This window comes from Octodon degus, unplaced genomic scaffold (genome assembly GCF_000260255.1).
Source record: "Octodon degus isolate 3935 unplaced genomic scaffold, OctDeg1.0 scaffold00124, whole genome shotgun sequence".
Classification (NCBI taxonomy): domain Eukaryota; kingdom Metazoa; phylum Chordata; class Mammalia; order Rodentia; family Octodontidae; genus Octodon; species Octodon degus.
Window position 1 is genome coordinate 1,863,879 of NW_004524700.1, and position 23,981 is coordinate 1,887,859.

At 38.7% G+C, this 23,981-nt stretch overlaps 1 protein-coding gene and 1 pseudogene across 2 annotated transcripts in view; both read right to left on the bottom strand.

The window, feature by feature from the left end:
• The window catches only part of Trim36 (tripartite motif containing 36), a 42,943-nt gene that overhangs the window by 13,536 nt on the left and 5,426 nt on the right, over window positions 1–23,981 (bottom strand). Inside the window, exons 2-6 of one of the 2 annotated variants that reach the window (XM_023700566.1) lie at window positions 19,987–20,312; window positions 17,179–17,325; window positions 9,006–9,101; window positions 4,213–4,466; window positions 3,866–3,990 (exon numbers count right to left, since the gene is read on the bottom strand). In XM_023700566.1, coding sequence (XP_023556334.1) covers window positions 3,866–3,990; window positions 4,213–4,466; window positions 9,006–9,101; window positions 17,179–17,325; window positions 19,987–20,312 — 948 coding nt within the window. The remainder of the gene's footprint in view (window positions 1–3,865; window positions 3,991–4,212; window positions 4,467–9,005; window positions 9,102–17,178; window positions 17,326–19,986; window positions 20,313–23,981) is intronic. The other variant, XM_023700565.1, reaches the window with a different exon arrangement.
• LOC105743421 lies at window positions 5,893–6,690 on the bottom strand (annotated as a pseudogene).

The window sequence follows — 23,981 nt, forward strand, 5'->3', positions numbered from 1 at the left end:
TGAAATCACTACAGAACTCAGAAATTCAGAAGGTCAACAAATACCTATTTCCAAAATCTTTATTCTCACAAGATGGAAAACAGAAAAAATGGACAAATTCCTAGATACATATGAATTACCAAAGCTGCATCAAGAATATATAAAAATGCTAAATAACCCAATAAACAGTGAGCTAAATTGAAAATGTAATAAAAAACATAACAACAAAGAAAAGCCCAGGTCCTGATGGATTCACAGCTGAAGTTTACAAGAAATTTATTGAAGATTTAATGACAACTCTTCTCAAACTCTTCAATGAAATGGAAAGGGAAGTGATTCTTTGAAATTCATTCCCGGAGGCAAGCATTATTCTAACGCCAAAATCAGAGAAAGACCCAACCAGAAAGAAAACTACAGGCCAATCTCCCTAATGAACATAGATGCAAAAATCCACAATAAAATACTAGAAAACAGAATGCAGCAAATCACGAAGAGAATAACACATCACGACCAAGTGGGATTAATCCCAGGAATGCAGGGATGGTTTAATGTATGCAAATCCATAAATATAATATACCACATCAACAGAGCCAAAGACAAAAATCACATGACTATCTCAATACATGCAGAAAAACCTTTTGACAAAGTATAACACTCATTCATAATAAAAACCCTACAGAAAATCAGAATAGATGGGTCTTTACCTCAATCTGATAAAAGCCATCTATGACAAACCAATAGCTAATGTCATACTAAATGGAAAAAAACTGAAAGCCTTCACTTTCAAATCAGGAATAAGTCAAAGACGTCCACTGAACCCACACCTATTCAATATAGTTCTGGAAACATTACCCAGAGCAATTAGCCGAGAGAGAAATGAAAGGAATAATCATAGAAAAGAAGAAGTGAAATTATCATTATTTGCAGATCACATGATACTCTACATAGAAGAGCCCAAAACACCAAGAGACTTGTAGATTTAATAATCAAATTCATTAGCATAGCAGGATACAAAGTCAATACTCAAAAATCAACAGCATTTCTTTCACAAAGAACAAATGCACCAAGAGAGAAATTAGGGAAAGAACACCTTGCACAATAACCTCTAAAAAAGGGAAATACTTAGGAATCAATCTCACAAAGGGAGTAAAAGATCTATACAGTGAAAATTACAGTATTCTGAGAAAAGAAATCGAAGAGGATTTCAGAAAATGAGAAGATATTCCTTGTTCCTGGATAGAAGAACCAACATCATGAAAATGGCCATATTCTCAGAATTGTTACACAAATTCAATACAATCCTGATAAAAATACCACTAGCATACCTAACAGATCTAGAGAAAACATTCCTAAAATTCATCTGGAACCAGAAGAGACTTAGTAAAGCAAAAGCAATCCTGGACAATGAAGGAAAGCATTCAGGAGGCATCAAAAACTTGAAATTATACTACAACGCTACTGTAATAAAATCAGCATGATACTCACAAAAACACAGACCTGAGGATCAATGGAACAGATTAGAAGATTCCCACACAACTAAAGATACACTTAGCCACCTTATCTTTGATAAAGTCAAACATGTTCACTAGAAGAATCATAGCCTCTTTAATAAATGGGCCGGCCAAATAGTTCAGTGGATTAAAGTTCCTGCAAGCAGGTGCAGGGGCCAGGGTTCAATCCCCAGGCATGTTGTGCAGGCCCCACCCCAGGCATGCTGGGACCTCTATTGAGACTGGGTGTGGTGGCGCACACCTGTAACCCAAGCTCTTGGGAGGCTGTAAACAGGCGGATCACTACAAGTCTGATCTAGTAATGAGACCCTGAACACCCTGTAGACCCTTCCCAAAATAAATAAATAAGTAGTACTGGAAAAATCGGCTTTGCACATGCCAAAGGCTAAAAGTAGACCCATGTCTATCACCATGCACTAAACTACAGTTAAAATGGATCAAAGATTTAAATATTAAAACAGAAACACTAAATCTTCTGGAAGAAAAAGTGGGTAGAAATCTTAAAGACTTAGGGGTAAGTAGAGAGTTCATGAATAAAAACTAAACCATACAGGAAATACCCCAAAGAATCAACAACTGGGATCTCATCTTGTTGAGTTTCTTCACATCAAAAGAAATCATCAACAGAGTAAAAAGAAACCCCATGAGCTGGAAAATAGTTATAGCTGACTATCTCTCTGACAAAAGTCTTCTATCTAGAACATATAAAGATTAAAAAAAATCAGGGACCAGGGAGATGGCTCAGTGGAATAAGCACTTCCCTGACAAGCATAAGGGCCTGAGTTCAATCCCTAGTTCCACCAAAAAAAAAAAAATCAGCCCTCCAAAATTCAAAGACCCTATTAAAAAATGGGCATCTGAGATAAATATACATTTCTCAGAAGAAGAAATACAAATGGCAAATAAACATAAGAAAAAAATGTTTATTTTTTTCTTATGGTCTTTTGAGAAATGATCAAATTAAAACAACATTGAGATTCCATCTCACCCCAGAAAGAACAGGTATTATCAAGAAGTCAACCAATAACAAATGCTGAAGGGGTTGTGGAGAAAGTCACCCTTCTGCACTATTGGTGGGAGTGCAGACTGTTATAACAACTATGGAAATCAGGGCAGAGATTTCTCAGAAAACTAGGACTGGAGGTGTCATTCAACCTAGCTATTCCTCTCCTGGGTATCTTCCAAATGAACTGAAACATCATACCACAGTGATATATGTGCACCCATGTTCATAGCAGTGCAGTTTGTCGTAGGTAATTGTTAGAAACCACCCAAATGCCCATCAACTGAGGAATGGATAAAGATGATGTGATATTTTTACACAATGAAAGATTACTCAGCTATAAAAAGGATAAATTTGAGGCTTTTATTTGTAAATGGACACAACTTGAGACCATACTCTTAAGTGAAATAAATCAGACCTGCTTGTGTAAACATCATGTTGTCTTACTAATGTAAGAAACTGAGAGTAAATAAAACCTGACAGGTATAATAGATACTGTGAAAAGGATAAGAATCTGTTTAAAGGGCAGGAAATACTGAGATGAGGAGAACATAGGCGGGGGTGGGGAGCGAGATCTATGTATGTGTGCAGGACGACTTGGACAACTCTACTGATTTCTGCTGCTCTATGGAAAGGCACAGTTAATGCTTAATTTTTTTTCTTTTTAATTTCTCATAACTTTTCCAATTTTACATGCATATGTCTGATAATCTAAACAACTAATCTGGGGACAACAGTATGCAATACAACAAAAACTGTCCAATTCGTAATATTTTGTTTGGTGAAATTCTGTACCATTTCTAATGGCTGTTATGGTTTGTGTATAGTAGGTCCCCTAAAGCCTCATGCAGTCATGGGGGGGCTTCTGGAGTTTGATTATTGTGGGTGTGGACGCTGCACCTGCCCTGGGGCAGGTAATTTGCATTTCAATGTAAGGAGGAAAGAGAAATTAGAGGCTTGAGCTGGTACTCCTCCTTCTGTTCTTGCTCTCTGCCTCGTCCTTCTCTGCCTTGATTTCTTTTTTGGTACCAGGAATTGAACTCAGGACCTTTTGCTTGCCAGGCCGGTGCTGTGTCACTGAGCTATATATCCCTGGCCCTGTGCCTCTCTGCCTTGGAGCCAGCTGAATATGGACTGAAACCTCCAGTAACTGTGAGCTAAATAAACCTTTCCTTCCTTCATTTTGGATGTTGGGTATTAGTCCCAGCAATGAGAGAAAAGTAACTAATACAATGGTTATTTTGTATTCTTTAAAAAATAAAATGTTGCTCAAGCTCTGAAAAAAAGAAACAATAAAGAGAATGATGTGGTTTCTACAGACAGAGTAAATTCAGGCTGAAATAATGAGATTTTTGCTTTCACTAAGACTTACCACTGGAGAAAAAGGACAATTCTCCCAGAACTTCTGTTTGTTTACATGTATTAACAACATAGTCTTCAAAAGAAGTCTGGGCTGCTGGTCTAAAGCTCTTCAAAGATTCTGTAGCTTTCTGTATTCTGCAGACAGATACACTTTAGATAAATATGATTCTTTAAAAAGTGAAATCAGACTAAACATCTGCAATAATATGATGAACAAAAGAAAGCCCACACTTCCCTGGGACACTTTAGAGCACGCAAGCATGAAGTAGAGCACAAATTTCATTCTGTACTAACAGGACCAGGCACCACTCTGGAGCTAAAGGTGCATGCACAGTGGGTCAGTGATACTCCATTCACCTGAGGTGAAGCTGCTTGGCTGTCTGCACAAAGCAGGACTGATCTGTCTCCTTCAGCACCTCCTGAGCATATCCCACCAGTCCGTTGTTCTCTAGAAGCCCCTGGTACTCTTCCACTTGAGTCTGAAATTTGTCCAGTCTTAGTTTCTTAGAGACATCAATTGCTTTCAGAACAGATGACTTCCTCTCTTCTAGGATTTCAAAAAGCTTTTCAAAGTGTGTCATGGCTTCTTCTTTAGCCCTCTCTCCATTGCACTGTAACAAAACAAGTGCAGGTGTGACCCCATGGGTCGAATCCCAATGTCATAACACAGAGTTCTATATAACTTTATTTAACTTATGTGATAATGATCAAAATTTGATGGAACACAGATACTATAAAGAAAAATGTCTCACTTGAAATTTTTAAAACAGTACTATGGCATCAAATACACTTAGCAAAGAGCAACTGACAACTTGGATTCAGACTTGCCAGACATGCCGGGCACATGCCTGTCATCCAAGCACTTGGGAGGCTGAGGTAGGAGGATTGCAGTGAGTTTGAGGCCAGCCTGGGCTACAGGGTGAGTCCATGCCAGCCTAAAATACATAACGTGACTCTGTCTCAAAAAAAAGGACTTAATTTGTAATTGCATAATATTGTAGTTAATTGTTTTTTTATCTCCAGTGTTCAGCAATAGACCATTTACTTGATTACATAAAAAGATTTTTCAGTTATATATAAAAGAATCTGAAGCAAAAAAAAAAAAAAAAAAACTGACTTAAGCAGAATAAAACCTATTTCTAGAATTTCATACAGAATTCATTTAACTTCAAGAACCTTTTATATACACCATTCCTTTTCTAAAATACACTCACAAATACGCTCATAGCTACAAAACTAGCACAAATTACGTTCTTCACAGAGTACGAAAATGAGTCTTTCTCAAGTTAATTTGACTGCAGCTTGAGTCCTACTCTGCCGTGCGATCTCATTCAGAGGATTTAACACTTCCACACGTGCCCTTCTCTCTCGTAAAAGCTGTGAGTTGGGCTGGGATGTAGCCTGGCATAGAGTGTGGAATGGTTTCAATGCCCAGTATCCTCCCCAGAAAACTTGATGGAGAAACTGGTTAGGTTTTAGCGATGACTAAGAAAGATTTACACAAAATTCTACAATGTCACACTGTACATGAGCAAAGTGCATAAACAGGTTATTGACTCTTGTCATGAGTCTCTGTAGTATTTACTAAATATTTTGAATCCCTATAAAAACAGCTCAATATGATTTTGAAAACAAGACCCACAGCACTGATAAGCATGCATCATAATGAAACCAACAGGAAAAAAAAAAAAAAAAAAAACTTTTAAGAATATTCCCAGGGCCAGGGAAATGGCTCAGTGGAATAAGCACTTCCCTGGCAAGTGGAAGGGCCTGAGTTCAATCCCTGGTTCTGCCAAAAATAAATAAATAAAATAAAGAACATTCTCGTGCAGAAGAGTCTTACTTATAAGTAAGGCTTAGCACCTGTGACGCAGCTCGAGCACGGGCAGAAAGGAAGTGCAGCCCTCAACATCTCTGACCTCACGCAAGCTCAGGAAGGAAGCACTGTTCTGTGAGCATTTAAAGCTTCAGTTCTTCATTTTTTAATTTTTATTTATTTATTTATTTCACAAGACTTTATCACTATTAGAAATCTGGATCTTAAACAGATTCTTGGACTGGTGGTTCATATCCATCAGCTCGTTCAACTTTAGCTCCAATCTCATCTCCAGTAGTCTTTCCAAAGCTGCTATCTTCATCATGAAGCTCCATGAGTTTTCCCAATTCAAACTTGGGCTTCTTCAGCAATTTTACTTTTCTGACGAAGACATTATGAAGAGGGTAGACAGACTGGCAAGCCTTTTCTATGTCTTTCTCAGTGCTGCCTGGAATCAGTTTATTGACCACTTCCTTCAAGTCATTTGTCTGCACCTCCCGGGTCATGATTTCTATCATCTTCTTCTGGATCTGGCGGGCCTGTTGGTGCTGAGCGTAAGAGGTCTTCCGGATCTGATTGTTGCATCTTTTAGTAAAGCCAACACAGAACGGTCAAAGCAAATACCCATTGGTAGTCTTGACATCAACATGGGTTTCGGTCACAGTCTGCCATTTTTTGACCATGGAACACATTTTGTCCCGGGTGAGGTCCATGCCATGGAAGTCAGTCAGGCAGTTTTTGCCCTGAACATCTTCAGTAGTTAGCTTGAATTTTCTAAAGGCAACTTCATCATTCTGCAGGTCAGCAAGGCTCACTTCAAACACATGACCTCTGAGCCCATCACATGCAATTTTGGTTCCTTGGGTTCTGGTGACAAGTGTTTTTCCAGTATTTTTTATGTTGAACATAGCCAGCGCCTTCACATCATACCAGTCTTTTTTAGAAAATGGATCAACCACTTTCTTCTTGGCTCCTTTTTTACTGCCTTTCATAAGGCACTTGATCTTGCCTACCGCCATGGTGCTGCTCAGAGAGCCAAAAGGGCTCAATTTTTTTATCTATTGGATGACAAACTCCAAAACAAATGCTGGGTTTCCCTAATTTCACAAGTAAAGGCAGAATGACTGGGACAACTTGGTAGCGGAAAAACTAAAATAACCAAAGGTACAATCCCCGGAGCTACCCACTATCCAGGGAATAGTTTGCTTTCTGTTGGGAGATTATACCAAATTGAAAGATGTCATTTAATCAGACAAAAATGTGAAAAATATTCCCCTTAAATTACATGGAGAAACAACTTAATACTTAAGAGTAATAAATGTCATCAGGATCAGTAAAATGGTATATTTTTTAAAGGCAAAGCCAGTATATATGGTCCTAGTTCAGATTATTTCCCAATAATTTGACTCTATTTTGGAAAAAAAAAATTCCAAGAAAAGTTTAATTCCAAGAGTAGGATATAGTTTTTTAATATTTTATATTTAATAAAAAAATCAGTACTTATCAGGGACAATGAAAAATATTTGGAATTTTAGAAATGATCCAACACAGTCCTCTTCTATATCTTTAAAATGCTATTCGTTTTTCTTATTTAAAATATACAAAAAGTAGGGCCAGCCAGATAGCTTAGTGGATTAAAGTGCCTGCTTAGGCAGAGCGCAGGGACCCAGGTTCAATTCCTGGCATGCCGTACCAGCCCCACTCCCACGGCACACTGAGATGGCAATTGAGACTGGGTATGGTGGCACGTAGCTGTAATCCCAGTGCTTGGGAGGCTGAAAACAGTAGACCCTGTGCTAAATACATAAAATAAAATTTTTAAAAAAATACACAAAAAGAAAAATATACACATACGAAAATCAGTAAATCTGTAAAACACACATGCAACCAGTATGCAGATTAGATGAAGCCTTATCCATACACAGGCACTAATCCTCCCCTCTCAACAATGACCATCTCAAATTTCAACAATCTAGTTTCACCTTTTGGGAAACTCAGTACTGAGGAGAAGCCCAGGCTGCCCGGCAACTAAACTATAGCTCCAGCCCTTTTTCATCTTTTATTTTGAGACAGGCTCTTGCTAGGTTACCCAACCTGGCCTCAAACTTGCAATCCTCCTGCCTCAGCTGCCCAAACAGGCCCAGATTTTCAGAAACTTTTTAATAAATATCACCATGTAATATATATTCTTTTGTATGTGGCATTTCCTTTTAATACTGCAATGTTCACATGTAGTTGCAGATCATTCTTATTTCTACTTTCATTCCACTGTTTATGGACATCACATTTACAGTTTTCATTTTTTAGCTATCATAGAATCCATAGCCATGAACACTCTAGAAAATGTCTCTCTTTCTCTCTCTTTTTTTTTTTTGTCTTTTTGAGACAGGGTCTCACTATGCAGTTCAGGCTGGCCTTGACCTCACGGTGATACTCTTGCCTCAGCCTCCCTAATACTGGGATTACAGGTGGACACCACTATGCCCAGCCATATCTTTTGTAAAGAAATGCAGAATGTATAGTCAGGAATAACTGGAATTTTAAATGTAAACCAGGTCCTATCCAAACAGAGTATATTTTTCAAAAGCAATTTGTTAATATTTCTTTTTTTTTTTTTTTTTTTTTTTGGTAGAACCGGGGATTGAACTCAGGCCCTTGCACTTACCAGGGAAACGCTTATTCCACTGATCCATCTCCCTGGCCCTGTTACAGTAAAAGCTACCATCTCCATTATTCATTTCCTTTTTGAGACTTGGTTACTTGTCATATAAAGTCATTCTTCTATATTCCAATGTTATTTAGTCACTGATTGATCACAACAGTGATGACAGAGTGTTCATTAATTTTTGATTAGTTTTTTTTTTTTTTTTTTTTTGAGATAGTTTTTCACTATGTAGTTCAGGGTGGCCTTGAATTCACAAAAATCCTGCCTCAGCCTCTGGGGTGCTGGGATTATGGATGTGAGTCACCACACTCAGCTGTCCACTGATTTTTTTTGGCGGAACCGGGGATTGAACTCAGGCTAGCACTTTTTTTTGGTAGAACCGGGGATTGAACTCAGGCCCTTGCACTTACCAGGGAAACACTTATTCCACTGATCCATCTCCCTGGCCAAGGAAGCGCTTGCCAAGGAAGCACTTTTTCTACTGAGCCATCTCCCTGGCCCCACCCTGATTTTTTTTGTATCTATTTCTCTGGTCCTAGAAAAGCTGGGATGACATCTAACACAATTTTGTGTGTTCCCAGCTCATATAACACCCCTAGAATTTTATGAACAAATAAATGAATGTCAAAATATATAAACGAAAACTATATAAACTAGTTTGTTACTTACCTCTGTTTCTTTCATTAACAAGTTTAGTTCAGAAATTTGACTCTTCACCTGGCTCTCTTTACCAATAAGGTAATCAATATCCTTTGAAAGCTTTTCCTGTTGAAACATATTCATAACACCAAGTTTAACAAAGGCCTTGCATGACTTGTTTAAATTACCTGGTACTCATCCTTTGTAATGACAGACAGTGAAATCAGCTTTAGTGATTAACCATATTAACCTAGGGTAAATAGGTACTGCCTTAAGCACAAAGGCCCAAAGATATAAAGAAAATTAAAAGTAGGACATATAAAAAGAGTAAGGTTATAACTCTTAAGATTATTCAAAAATTCTAAATGAGTACACAAATAATACTTTTTTGTTATTTCATTATCACTCTCAGAAATCTTTTTCCAATGACTTTCAAGTAAATGTAAAGGGAACAGTTCAGACTTATCATTTATCAGACTTCATAATTTATGCTCACATACCCCACACCACAGGAAAAGCAACAAAAAGCAGCCCCCCAGTCTAGATATTCATTCAGTAATATTGGGGACCAAAAATATAAATTGTGTCCAGAGGCTGTCCAAGGCTGTTGTCCTGCCTGCTGAGCAAGATTAGAATGAGGAAACTCCCTGTTTTCCTCTAATCACAGCGGAAGCCCTAGGGATGGTGACGCTGCGGTGCTCAGAGGGCAGGATAATACCTGCTGAGGATGACAAGGATCTTGAAAGCAATGTAGTAGCAGTGGTAAACGTTTCGGCGGGGAGACTCCAGTTTCCTCATCCGCATCCTTGCAAGAATGCTCTGTTCCTTCCCTAGCCCACCCCCACTGATACTGCTGTTCCTGGAATTACACACCGCCCCTCCCATGCACTGGCCAATGAAAGAAATGGCAAGCTGGAGTCTCTGTCTTTGCCATCCTGAGGCACTGACCTAACAGGATCTGAGCACAGCAGTGGGAAGGGTGGGTACAAAAGAAGGGACAGACCAGCTTCCAGGAACTGAAAACATGAGTCTCCTCCCACAGTACCTTCCTCTTTTTACTTAGACCACATAATAGGAAGAGAATCTGCACAAAAATCAACATGACAGGCTTTGAGAGACCCATCTGTTTCCCAAGAACACCAGAAGTCAGAATAAGCTTCCTGATGGTCCCTGAAAACACAGAGGAAGAACCTGTCGGGCAGAGGACTAAGACTGGATACTAATGGCATAATGAGGCTAAGAAAGAAATGACAGGTGTAAGGCGTAACAAAAGGCATGAAATGCTGAACCTCAGCAAAAGACACCACGGCTGAGGAAGCCAGGCCTGAGTACCAACACCCCACATTGAACAGCTGAGCTGGAAACTGCACCACAGCATGCACTCCAGGTCAAGCCAGAGAACTGCTTGCTGTCAGGATTCAGGAGCATGGTCCTAGAACACCACTATTTACTCCTGGTGAGTTTTAACGCTTAGATAATGCCAGCCATGTGTGTTCTTTATCTGAGACAGCTCCAGTCTTCTAACTGCCCTCAGACCTTGGCAGTGTGTTTTAAAAGACTAAGATCTATTTTACCTAAAAATCACTATGTCCATGCGTGCATAGGTCTCCAAAAAACAGATTTAAGTATCAGACACTGATAATGAAAGAAAAATGTAAAAAGGCAAGCTCCCATACCCATAGGAATCTCACACAATGAGGAAAGTAGTTCTAGATAAATCACAGAACTGATCTAAATAGAACTGATCTTTCCTGAGAAAGTAGCCTTAGACTCCAAAAGTGCTCAGAAGTCCTCCTTTCGAGCAGTGGTTTTCACACAGTGGTGTGACTCTGAGTCCCGAGGGCTGATGAAAAACACAGAATGGGGCTGGTGAGATGGCTCAGTGGTCTAAAGCACCTACTTAGAACAAGCTTAGCAAAGCCCAGGGACCATGGTTCAATCCCCCAGCACCACATGCCAGCCAGCCCACCCCCTGGTGGGCTGAGCTGGCCACACACACACACACACACATAAATAAATAAATCAAATTTAAAAAAAAGAAAAACACAGAAGCCCAGGTCCCTTGAAGGACATGCCCACTCTCTGTAGTTGTACCAAGTGCCCAGGTGAAGCTACCACCACCAAAGTTCAAGAATCATTGTTTCCCTATGTCAATTGTGGCCATAATCGAAGGTTTGAAAGAATCTAGAGCCAACCAGGCAAGTGTGAAGGAAGACAGGAAGGCAAAGTCATCAACAGTCATAACTACATACCTTTTGGGTAAGGAAGCCAAAAGCTTTTGGGTAAGGAAGCACAACCAGTCTGGGATGGGAATTCCCTGCTCATCCCCACAGACCATACCTGTCTTACTTTTCTTGTTGCTGAGACAAAATGAGGAAAAATTTACTTGGCTCATAGTCTTAGAGATTTTGGTTTACAGTTGGCAAGGTGGCACAGTGGAGGGGCATCACAGAGGGAAAACAGTTCACGTAGCCAGAAGGCAGCAAAAGCAAGCTGCAATCAATAAGCTTCTTTCTGTTCCTTATATTGTATCCATTCCCCTTAAGGCACGTAGCACTCACACCCTTAACTCCTAGCCTCACACACTCCAGATCCAGTGAGCTCTAAAATAGCCCCACCTACGATGGCATGAGGCTTTGAGAGGACATCTAAACTCAAGCCATAATACTCTGCCCATGGCCCCCCAAAGACTCATGGATAGCCCTTGATGCAAAAGGCATTTGTTTTATCTCCAAAACCTGCCAAAATCCTAATGGTTTCAGTACTGCTGAAAAGTCTGAGTCCAGTCTCCTCTGAGATTTAAGGGAAACTTTTAGCTGTGAGCCCCTACACAAATGAAAAGAAGGTTAAACACATCTAATACGCAATGGCACAAAATAAAAATTACCATTCCAAAAGGCACAAATGGGAAACAGGAGCAGAAAGGACCTAAGCAAGTCCAAAATCCAACAAGGCAAACATTAAGTTCTATAGTTTCATGCATAGCAACTGGGAAATCTGCGTAGATGTGAACGCCAAAGATCGTGGCTCTACCCTATGGCACTGCTGGTGGCCATGCCTCCCATGGCTTTTTCCTCAGAGGCCAACTCTACAGTTCTGCTTCATTCTTGCAGTCTTCCTCAGGCAATGCACATCCCAGCTTCTCCCAACTTCTGGGGTTGCCACTGCACTTTGGCTTCAGGCTCACAGCTTCACACGCTGCCCTCCGAGGGGCACAGTGCCTGGCTTCCAGGTCTCCTTCTTAAATCCAAGTGGACACCTTCCTGACCCCACAACTACAGTCTCATGCCCCTATAACCAGCACCACGTGGTGCCGCTAAGATCTGCCACCAGCTGGCCCAGAAGCCAGGCTTTCTTCTCCCCTGGCTCTAAGGATCGAGGGTCTGCGAACCAAACCTGAGCAACAACTTTCTAAGCCACCACCGTTCTGGGACATGGCGCTGTGGGGTTCTCTTCTCAAAGCAAAATCTTTCATCTTTACAACTCTCAGGCTGAAAAGGTTGGAGTCTTGCTTCTTGTGATGTCCTCAGGCCATCTTTTCTTGTCCTCTTCTAAAATACTTGGCCTTTTCTTGCTAGTCTCCTCAGTAACTAATTTTTCCTCTGCTCCATCTTTGCAGGCTACAACTTTACTCTTTCTGACCAACTCACATTTGAGTCATTTTGCTGGGCTTTTCATTCTCAACACAGATCTGGCTAAAAGTCCCCAATAGTAGCCATGCCACTGCCTCAACATTAGACTTCCTTCGAGTTTTTTCTGCAAGATTAATTAATCCACTGTCCTTAATCTCAGTCTCAGGCAAAAAGTCTCTGGACATAAGCAAAATGCATGGGGCCTGCCCATTAGCTCAGTTGTTTAAGTGCCTGCTTAAGCAAAGCAGTCATGCTCAGGATACTGTGGTTGGAGCCCCAGATCCTCATGCCTTACCAGAACTGCCCCTTAAAGCATCCTGAGCCAGCCCCGCCCCCAAAAAATCCTTCATAAGCAAAGTGCAGATAAACTTTCTGATTAACACACATCATCTGGGGTTTAATAGCCAAATGCAATTGTCCTTCCCAACAGAAACCTCCAAAGGTTGCTCTTTACCAACAGCATTTCTATCAACATTGTGGTTTTTCTAAGTTCTCATCAAAATCTCCCATCAAATACAGCCACAGGTATTCCAGGGTCAGCATCTCTAACTTTTCCAAACTGTTCCACCAAGCTAGTTCCAAAGGCTCCCTGAACCGCATGATGAAGTACAGTCACAGCAGTGACCCCATTTCTCTGGTACCAAATTGCTTTTATTTCTTTTCTATTGTCCTGTGCCTTCTGAGCAATGAAGATTTTCCCTGGTCTACCTCTGCAGTCCATAGCTTTTGGAAAGACATCATCTAGAAGGGTAGTCACATAAAAAGAGAGGCAATGAATACCTAACCACAGTGCCCTTTTCCAGGCAACGCAAAGTTCTGAAGCCTCAGCAGTCCTCCACAAAAACCCAGGGGAGGAGGAGAGCTCCCAGACGGCAGAGCACACAAAGCTCCTGCAGGGTGGCACAACCAGGCAGGGATGGAAGCTCCCTGCCCACTCCCACAGACCACACTCTGCGCATCTCTTCATCCTCTGTAATACACTTCTGCTACATCAGTAAGTGTTTCTTTGGCTTTTGTGAACCATGTAGATTAAGTGACCTGCAAAGGGTATTTTAGGGACCCTCTCTTATAGCCAGGTAGTCAGAAATACCTGGGGCCAGGTATGGTGGTGCCTGCCTGGAATCCCATTACCCGGGAGGGAGGCTGAGGCAGGAGGATCACCACAGTTCCAGGTAAGCCTGGGCTACACAAGGAGTTCAAAGCTAACCTAAGTTACATAACAAGCCCCTGTCTCAAGACAAAACGAACAAGCGGCAGCACCTGGTGTTTGCAGTGGCATCTAAATTGGGGTATAATCTTGGGCACTGAGCCCTCCATGCGTGGGATGTGATGCTATCTCCAGGAAGACAGGGTCAGAATAAACTGGATTTGAAGCCCCAGATGGTGTATGCTACAGAACTGATGGACTAGTCGCTGGTGGGGTGAGACTTCCACATTATCTGAAGTCACAGAAAGCTTTTGTGTTGACTGTTACAGTCTAAGAGCAGAAGAAAAGCATGGCTTGTTTTTCAACACAATAGCTTAAGTGTATACTACTGCAGAAGACCTATACTGAGGAGTAGAAAAGAATGCACTTTGTATATGATTTAACCTATAAGAAACTGAAATATTAAAAAAATTAATTATAAATAGTGCTATATCGGACAAACTGTCAAGGCATGATACAGTAAAAAACAATGGATTTTCTCTCCCATTTAAATCAAGCTAACAAAATATATAAAACAGCTCTCAAGATGTTAGAGATGTCAAAAAACAAAGATGAGACCTGTTCCAGGAAGTTGGGATAAAGGGGAACCTCTGATTGCCACACAGTGCACTGTCTGGAAAAGATTTCCAAGGTCTGGCACAGCAGAGAAAGAAAATGGAGCCCAGGGCATCCCACAAGTGCACGCGACGAGACTGGGAAAGTCCAATAATTTTAAGACCTAACACTAAAGGATAAAGAGCTGAAGAAATATACCCATCTGAGTGTGATTAACTAACACATATAAGGAAATAATGGCCAGGAGCCATGGTAAGAATTACCCAAGGATCAGAGCTCACAGAAGCGCCAACTCCTAGCAGCCACACAAAGAGAAAGAGTCAAAGTCACACAGCATCAAGAAGTGTAATCAAAGGCTTTCGCCTATACAACCATGTAAACTTAGCCCCAGAACTAAACTCTGTTCTCTCCACCTAACAAAGCTTTAATTTAAGATCCAAAACTATTTCCAAATAGTAACACAGCCAGTGAAAACTCAGGAATATTTGTAGGAATAGAAAATATTTGGTACCAAACAAGGTAAAATTAATAATACCTAGCAAGCCAGTCAAAAATTACCAGGAAGCGAAAGCAAGAGACAGGAAAAGGAATATTGTGGGACTGTCCTGCTTCAAGGTTGTATATGGTGAGATTTTTGGACTTATGTGTAAACATAAGAATTATATAATTCTTTATGCCTATTTTTAAAATATATTCTAATTTTTAAATGTTTTTTTATCATATTCTGTAGGTACTTAAAAGTTCAACATATCAATACTTGATGAAAGATACCTGTTCCATATTATGCCTAAGACGTTTGATATGCAGACAGATAGTGAGGTTAAGCTTAACAGCATAGGTTGTATGGTAATAACAATAAGTTTGTCTTCTGGATGGTTAACAACCTAAGTTTGCAGACCAAAATTAGAGAAAAAGGAGGGCTGCAAGGAAAGCCAACATTTTGGTCCTAGCCTTCTAAGGTCAATTAAGACTCATATGTCTCAGGACATATGAGAACTTGTACTGTAACGTCATGTAACTCGGTAGTGTCCCAAATTTTCTGATCAAGGAGATTATGGGGCCAAAGAGGAAAGTGATCCATGATGCTGAGTGTGCCTAAGGAGAGTCACATGGAGAGAAAACATTCTCTCAGGCTTTCACAGAGAGCACATTGGCCAAGCAATGGCCGTGACTCATCCACATGGCTGACACTGACAAAGGTTCTACAATCTGAGGTACAGGATCTCAGAATAAATCCTCAGGGAATTTCACTGACCTTATCAGACCCAAAAGCTACAACTCTTGTTGCATAGGTCCTGCTTTACCTTGGTCTTAACCATCCAGCAGAAAAGTATAAAAACAAAATAGAAGAAGTAAAGCCATGGTGTTATGTTGAGCTGTAGGGGACTCAGGTCAACAATTTCTGACATTGCCAGTCAAGCGGAAGACCCAATGCTATTATGGGCTACTGGACTCTTTAGAATATTTTGCTGAGTTTACACACCTACAATATTCAAATAACGGAACTTAACAAAAAAAGGGGATAGAGATGCATGTCTATTTTGTATCTGTGTATTCAAAGCGGTTAAGATAGATATATAGTTACATTCTCTTAATGAATAGAGGGATTTGTTCTAATGGTGTTTATAAATAGGATATCATGTCTGCATCTTGTACAGCAATTAACCACTAGGAAGAATGAATGCAATGTGTTAATTATTGAAACTGTCCTACCAATTTGATTTGAAACTGTCTCATTGCTATTTGTTTATCAATAAAATTATGGGAAAAAACAAAATTACTGGGAAGGTGAATCAGCTAGGAAAGATGAAGTGTAAGAGAAAAACAGAAGCCACCTAGTAACAACATAGATCAATGAATCAGTAGGCAGGGACAATAAAACAACTGCACCTGTACTCAAGGAAGAGAGTCAATACTGATCATGACATACATATAAAATGCAAAAGCACGTATATACGCAATTAGGTACTGGATAAAAATATGTGTATATCTGTTTTCATAATGCATATATTGATGTGCGTGGCTTTATATAAACATACAGAAGTAACTTAAAAGGGTGGCAATATTGTAGATTGTTTTTAATATGGCTCAAATGAAAAATAAAAGAACAAAACAAACAGCATACCACCACTACCTGCTTTGCTCCTCATGATCAGACTTAGAAGTTTTAAAGGGTCCTGGATAACAGAGAGGAAGTCGTTCAGGTTTAGTTAGTTAAGGATCCCAATTAGAATAAACAGAAAAGGTTACACCCACTCTACAGTTAAGGAACAAGAATCAAGTTTCTTAAAAAATAGCTACTGTCGGGGGCTGGGGAGATGGCTCAGTAGAATAAGTGTTTCCCTGGCAAGCGCAACGGTCTGAGTTCAATCCCCAGTTCCTAAAGAAAAAAAAAATAGCTACTGTCCTTTATAGTGTGTCTTTCCTCTTCAGACCCTCAACATCCCTGGCACTGGGCTCACTGGGGATCCAATAAAGTGTTCTTCGCTCTGCTCCTCTCTTTAGAGGTAAACTTGTTTTTTCCCATAATTTTATTGATAAACAAATAGCAATGAGACAGTTTCAAATCAAATCGGTAGGACAGTTTCAAAAATTCACACATTGCATAACTCTAAGTGGAAGCTTTGTCATATAATGGCCAAAAACCATCATTTAGAAACACAAAGCAAACCAGCCTTGAAAGGTTAAGAAACACTTTGTACCATTAACTCTTTTCAGTAAAAAATACATTATAAACCATGTTTTGCAAATAAAAATTTACAGGCATAAAGTTAAAAAAAATTCATTTTCCAAAACAAACAAGCCCTACCTTCAGGGTTTTGTAGGCACTGCTCATGGTGGTCACTCGGTGGTTGGCGTGACTGCCACCCAGCTTACAGAGGTGGCACACTGGCCTCCTACAGAGTTCACAGTACATGTTTATTCTCTCTGTTTCATGTTCTGGGCACATTAAAATCTGTTGAATAAAGAATATTTTTTTTTTTGGTGGTACCAGGGATAAGAATAAAAATTTTAAAAAATAAAAATATAGTTAAGCACCTTGTTTCAAGTAATCTGATAAAAACGAAAATACAAAGAACATTTGCTCAATAGATAAATGAATAAAAGTATAAAAAGAAATAAAAATATCTGATATAATACATAAAATTATACTAGAATTACTATTTTTCAGCTTGAGATTTTCAATTTAAATACACAGGTATTATTTGTGCTAAACTTGGTAACAACACAGTGAAAGATTCCGGACAGATGCAAGTGAAGTGTTTAACAGAGCTAGAAAGGTCTCTGACCCTGCAGAGTAGGCAAATATCCATGACCATAATCAGTATTTCTGTAAGGTACCAGAACACCTTAGGAAAATGTACGATGTGACTATCCTACAAGAAGTCTGTTGCTATGAGACTCTTGGAATGGTTTATGATGTAAGCTTCCAAGGTATTAGTTCTTACCAATTAATCCAAACAAAATGACCAACTGAGTTTCCTGATTTCATTAAGAACCTACATCTTTGTTCTGCAAAAGATCACTGTAGGTACATTTGAAAGTGAAAGTAAAAATAATCATTTCAATTTCAAATAAGATATTCAGTACACTAATCAAATCTAAAAGATTTACATCATTCCAATGGACTAGAGTTTAGGCAATTACCAGTGGTCTGGTAATTTACAGATATTTAAAATAAACAAAAAAAAATAGTTGAATATGCTAAATCCTAACATACAGGTTTACAGCAAAAAAGCTGGAAGCGATTTTAAGCTTTTCATAATGGCCAATTCTTACATGTTCAAATCCATTACATTTAATATACAACACAAAGTTTGGTTTTCTTCAAGAAATGATTGAGGGCCTGGGGAGATAGCTCCGTAGAATAAGCACTTGCCTGGCAAGCACAGGTCCTGAGCTCAATCTCTGGTATCACAAAAATAAAAGAAGAAAAGAAAGAAACGATTGAAAGAACTCTATAGTACAAGGGCTTTCCCTTTAAGGACCTGTATCGCACTGACGAACAAACTACTTGACAGTGAAAACTATTTTTCTCTTAGGCAGACCAGGGGCTGGGTTTCGATCCCCAGTGTGCCCATTCCCGGTGCCAGCCGTGCCCCCAGCGTGCGCTGAGACAGGGATTGAGACTGGGTGTGGTGGCACACACCTATAATCCCAGCACTTGGGAGGCTGAAATCTGTGTAGTGAGACCCTGTAGACCCAGTACTAAATACAAAAAACCCCACTATTTTTCTCAATATAACCTATTCATATTCTTTTGTTCTCTCTTATCCATTTTTCATTATATTTGTAAACTGCAAAGTATAGGAATATAATTTATACACAAAATTCATGAAATCTTTAATTCACAAAATCTCAAGCCTAATATAATTCATTTAGTAATCAGTCTCTTAATAATAGAATAATATTAATGAATTTAATCTTTAAGTGAAACACTGAAATGGGTTACAGTCATAAATTTTTTTTTTAATCAGTAACAATGAGCATCTAAAACATAACAGAGGATTAAACTAAGGCATTTAATAAATCTGCAGCCAACCAGTTTGAGAAAATAGTCATGCAAAATGAGGAAGTATATATTGTTCTTTCAATCTACCAGTCATATACTACTTAAAATGATGTAAGAAATACTTAGTTCAGTTATGAGATAACTTTTGAGATTCCTCCCCTTTTTTACCAAAATTAGAGATTTTTATGCTGAGAAATGGGATTATACGCAATACCAAAAAAAGCGGGATTATATATTCATATTTATACAAGTCATTAAGTTGTAAGGAACAAAGACTTTAAACTTTAAGAATCAACTTATTGTTTTTAAAACTATACAAGTCCGAAAGTGAAGATATCTGATAATCATTCTGTTTTTCAGATACATACCAGGGTAAGCAACAACACATAAAGCTCTTGTTAGCATTATCAAATGAATTAACCAGAATATTAAAGAAATGCAATTTCACCATAGATATTATACGATGAAATTGTATCACAAGCTTCAAAACACTGGATTGCAATTACTCTTTATTCACAGTACAATGTTAGCTAACTACAAATATCAGAAAAATGTTTCATAATCAAATCTTTTTTTTTCTTTTTTTTTTTGTGCAGGGTCTCACTACGTAGGTTGTAGTGATCCTCCTGGTTTCTGCCTCCCCATGGCTGGGATTACAGGCGTGCGCCACCACGCCCGGACTCCATCGTGGTTCAGCACGCCTGAAGGCGGGGCCAGCGCGGCAACTGGCGCCAGGGATCGAACCCTGGCACCTGCGCTTTGTTGAGCAAGCGCTTAGTCCACTGAGCTATACCGCCGGCCCTTCATAATCAAATCTTGTAGGTAATTATCACACTAAAACACAAAAGCTTGTTAAAAACTTTAGCCATCAGAATTTTAGACAACATTTCTCCTATTACTCAAAGGTGTCATTACAAAACTCATTTATTGTATTATAATACAATGAAACCCCATTTTTACCTTCTGCAGAGAATATTTTCATCCCCACACTAACTCTTAAAATGAGGCCTAAAATCCTTGTGCTTGCTTTTAATCCTTGTCTTTGACAAGTTCTAGCCTCCTAACAATCTATCCCATAACATTAAATGTAACATTCTAACTTACCTTGGGTCTAAAATTAGTGGTGGGGCCCACATACTCATGCTGCGCTTTCACAGTCCCCCAAGGATGGTAAATTTTGAAGCATTCATTGCAGTAGCTCGCACTACAGTCCATGCAACTTTTTGTGGATTCCTGCGGTGGCGGCTTACAAAGGTCACACATAATGGCTGTGGCTGCCCTAGCCGCCTGACGGTATCTCTCCACAATAGTTTCCAAGGTGAAATTTCGAAACAGACCATTGATTCCTCGTTCTCCAAGATCCACATCATGCTCACAGCCGGGGCAAGGAAAAGTAGTTGTCCTAGGGGTCAGTGAATTGCGCTTCCAGCCTGCATAATCAGTAAGTACTTGTTTAGTCACATCAGTAGGAAAAACAATTAGAATCATAAAAAGAGGAGTCATGTTTTAGAAAGGTACAACTGTATCTTTCTATAGATAGGTACATAGGAGTGATATAGATACTTCAAAATCAAGTACCAAAAGTTTCCATTTGAATCAATTTGTATTCTGACAATGCTTTTTTAAAAACAATTCTTTCCTTAGTAAACAAAAGACAAACTCAAATTACTAGTTATCAAATCAAAGAGAAAAGGTAAATCCCATATAAAACACATGCTGTCCCAAATACAGATATAAAGTGATAATACAATACTACATGGATGAGGACCATTTATAATCATGTATTATGATACAGCACAACCAAAGGTGTTGAAGTCTTAGCTAAGAGCAAATAAGTGGACAAATAAAGAACAAGAGCCCTTAACCCAGTGCCTACAGATGGGCACCAGAAATATTCATGAACTGCATCAAATTGCAATATTTTTCACATATATATTTTCTGGCTAAACAAATTACAACTTTTATAATATTCTCAAAGGAATATGTAAATATAAAATTTTTAAGAACTTCTGCATAGATTTCCCATTGTAGTATTGTTTTATTTTGAAAAATTCAGTAAGCAAGAGCATTAGGTATAATCTATAGAAGAGTGAAAAACTCATTCATAGACCTAGAATTTAGGAACCTGAAGAGGGACCAACCATTTAGTATCTTCTTATGACCTGAAACAAAGAATCATTAAGATTACTTCATCCAGGCAGAGATGTTGCCCAAATGTATTACGTGAAATTTAACAATGTAGAGTGGCCTTAAACATCTCTTTCCTTTTTCAGTGCTATCACCCTCATTCCTTAACCACTGATTCACAGAAAATCCAAAACTGTATTTAACACAGGTGTACACATACCATATTTTTCCCCTCTCACTTAAAATATAGAGCATGCAATCTTGGTTGTCTCAAAATAACTCACTTCATATAAACACCAACTTCTTAAGCTACAGCCTTCCTTCATACTACCACGCTTCTAGTCCAAAAATGAATGGTTAAACTTAATAGACCACAACTTAGGAAAAGTCTAAACAGCTACACAAATACTACCTTTAAACATGACTATTTGTAAGAGTATCTTGAAAGATTCCTGGCTTGATATCACTAAAGGTAAAATTTAGCCATCAGCCACAATATTACTTACTTAAAATGCCTTTATTGCATGCTAAAATAGCTTTTGGCCCCAAAAGCTATTTATGCAACAAACATGCACAATATTTTAGTGGCTCCCTTTAAAGACACCTTAACATTTATATTTATGAAATAACTGCCCCATAAAAATTTGAAAATCCTACCCTACATATATTCTTGTAATGATACTATGCACATGCAATACAGTCCAAGATGTTTCACACCACAGCAGGCATATCATGAAATAAGCAGCAAAGCTACTTTTCAAACACATGCCAATGAAAACTTCCTTTAGTGAAAACAACCCAAACCCTTCTGGAAGTGATACGGTGCAGTGGTCAAGTTTAGGCAAATGAAAAGTCACAATTATCTGCATGCTTCCACACGAGTATGATGATGGAAACTTAAAATGAATGGATAACTGATTTCAACACTCAATGTTAAAAAAATAGTGGGTGACTAGTATTGGGATTTTTTGTATTGGCTTTATGAAGGTTGTGATCAACTCAGTAATTAGATAAAACAAAACTGAAACAAGACAACAAAATCATTCTTTAGTATGTATACTGGTGATACCCACATTTTGGTCTTCATGTGTATATATCAAAAGATGTTTCATCCCTTTTCTGTACACCTCTGTTAACCTGTTTTTTCAGTTAAAAATAAAGTAAAAAGCATCACACTGGACTTTCTTTCTTTTTTTTTTTTTGGCAGTACCAGGTATCAAACTCAGGACCTTGTGCTTGCCAGGCAGGTGCTCACTGCCCTATGGTCTGAGGTTAACCATTTCTGTTATCATAGAAAAGTCCACCGGACAGTGCATGACATAAGGAAAAGAAAACTAAGTATGGACTATAAAGGTAAAGAAGAAATACAGAGCAAGCAATGTCCAATTTGGGAGGCCAAAATTTGCAAAGTACATACACAAATACTGTCAATTTCCAAAATCTGGTCTTTTCCCTACATATCTCTACTTCATCGACATTATACAGCCAGTGTGGGGTTGTGCGCTTGTGGTCCCAACACTTGGAGGATGACAGGAGGAGCACCATGAGTTCGAGGTCAGGTGGGGCTATACAAGGGAGATCAAGGCCACCTTCCTTGCAAAGTGAGGTCCTGCCTCAAAAAGAGAAAGAGAGAGAGAGAGAGAGAGAGAGAGAGAGAGAGAGAGAGAGAGACAGAGACTTTAAACCAAAAGCATAATGAAACCATGTAATAATTTTTAAAGGTTTAAAATATTTCTAAATTAACTTACAGCAAATCCTGTAAGCAGGTTAGCTTTTATTATTTTACCATTTAAATATCACAGAAGAAATAAAGAATTTCAAAACAAAGGGAAGACAAGCAACTCAACATAGGTTTCAAACCTCTGCCAGCTGTATCCTCCTCCATTTGCTGACTGCAAGCAACCTCCCTTGCTAACACATTGCCATTTGATCAGCTCTTCCTCCCCACACTGGACATCACTGTTGGGTTTTTAGCACTCGGCAACAGACTGCCACTTTAATGTTCCTTTTAGCACCTTCTAAGCCTCTGATGTCTATGTGTCATATTTACTCTTGAACATCTGCATTCAACTTGCAAAAAAAAAACCTCAGCTACCTTCTAAATCAAAACCAGGTAGTAGGAAATTAACTTCTTTTAAGAAAACTTATGAAAAAAAAGAAAAAGAAACTGTTATGTCTCTTTCTCATTACTACAGTTCAATATTTAAAATCCTCAGACTCACCGAAGCCTTATTGAAAAATTCCATACGGCTTCTAGATGTGGCTGGAAGATTTTTTTAAACCAAAAGATGCAGAGGACTATGAGGAAAACAGGAAAGGGAAAACATTTCAGGTGTTTCTGTTCTCTAAAGAAAGAGTGGGTTATCGCCAGTATGTCACCAAAAAGTAGCCAATTTTACTTTAAAGGTCAACTGGAACTTTTTTGGAAAAGAAAATTTTGATTTAAGTTGGTCCACTTTTCACACAGAATTTAATACTTCAAAAAGTCTAAAAAAGGAGAGGACATTATTTATCCACAAGTGGGTAGGACTTCAGTGCTAAAATTTTGATGCTAAATGGTTTAAAACATTAACAAAAATGTCACAGGCATAAAAGAAGCAAAGATTCTGCTATTAGATACAAATTTATCAAATTTATTAAATCAAATTTTTCAATATGTATTTAACCTCCCCAAGAAGTAATATAAAGCTTCATCCCAGTAAGTAAATGCAAAAGACTTTTTAAGTGCTGGGTATCAAAAAAAACAAAAACAGCATGTGTCATTTTCTTCAGAAATGTCTTGCTATGTGCAGCGAGCAAATACTCGCATGAACAATCGTGTTTCCCTCTGCTTAGAAATTTAGTCCTGTTGACCTTTAAGTCATATTAGTCCAATTTGTTAGCTTTCTACATAATTTTTAGGACTTGACCACTGATTTTAAAGAACTTTACACACACACATATATATAAAACAAGATCATTTAATTTAAATC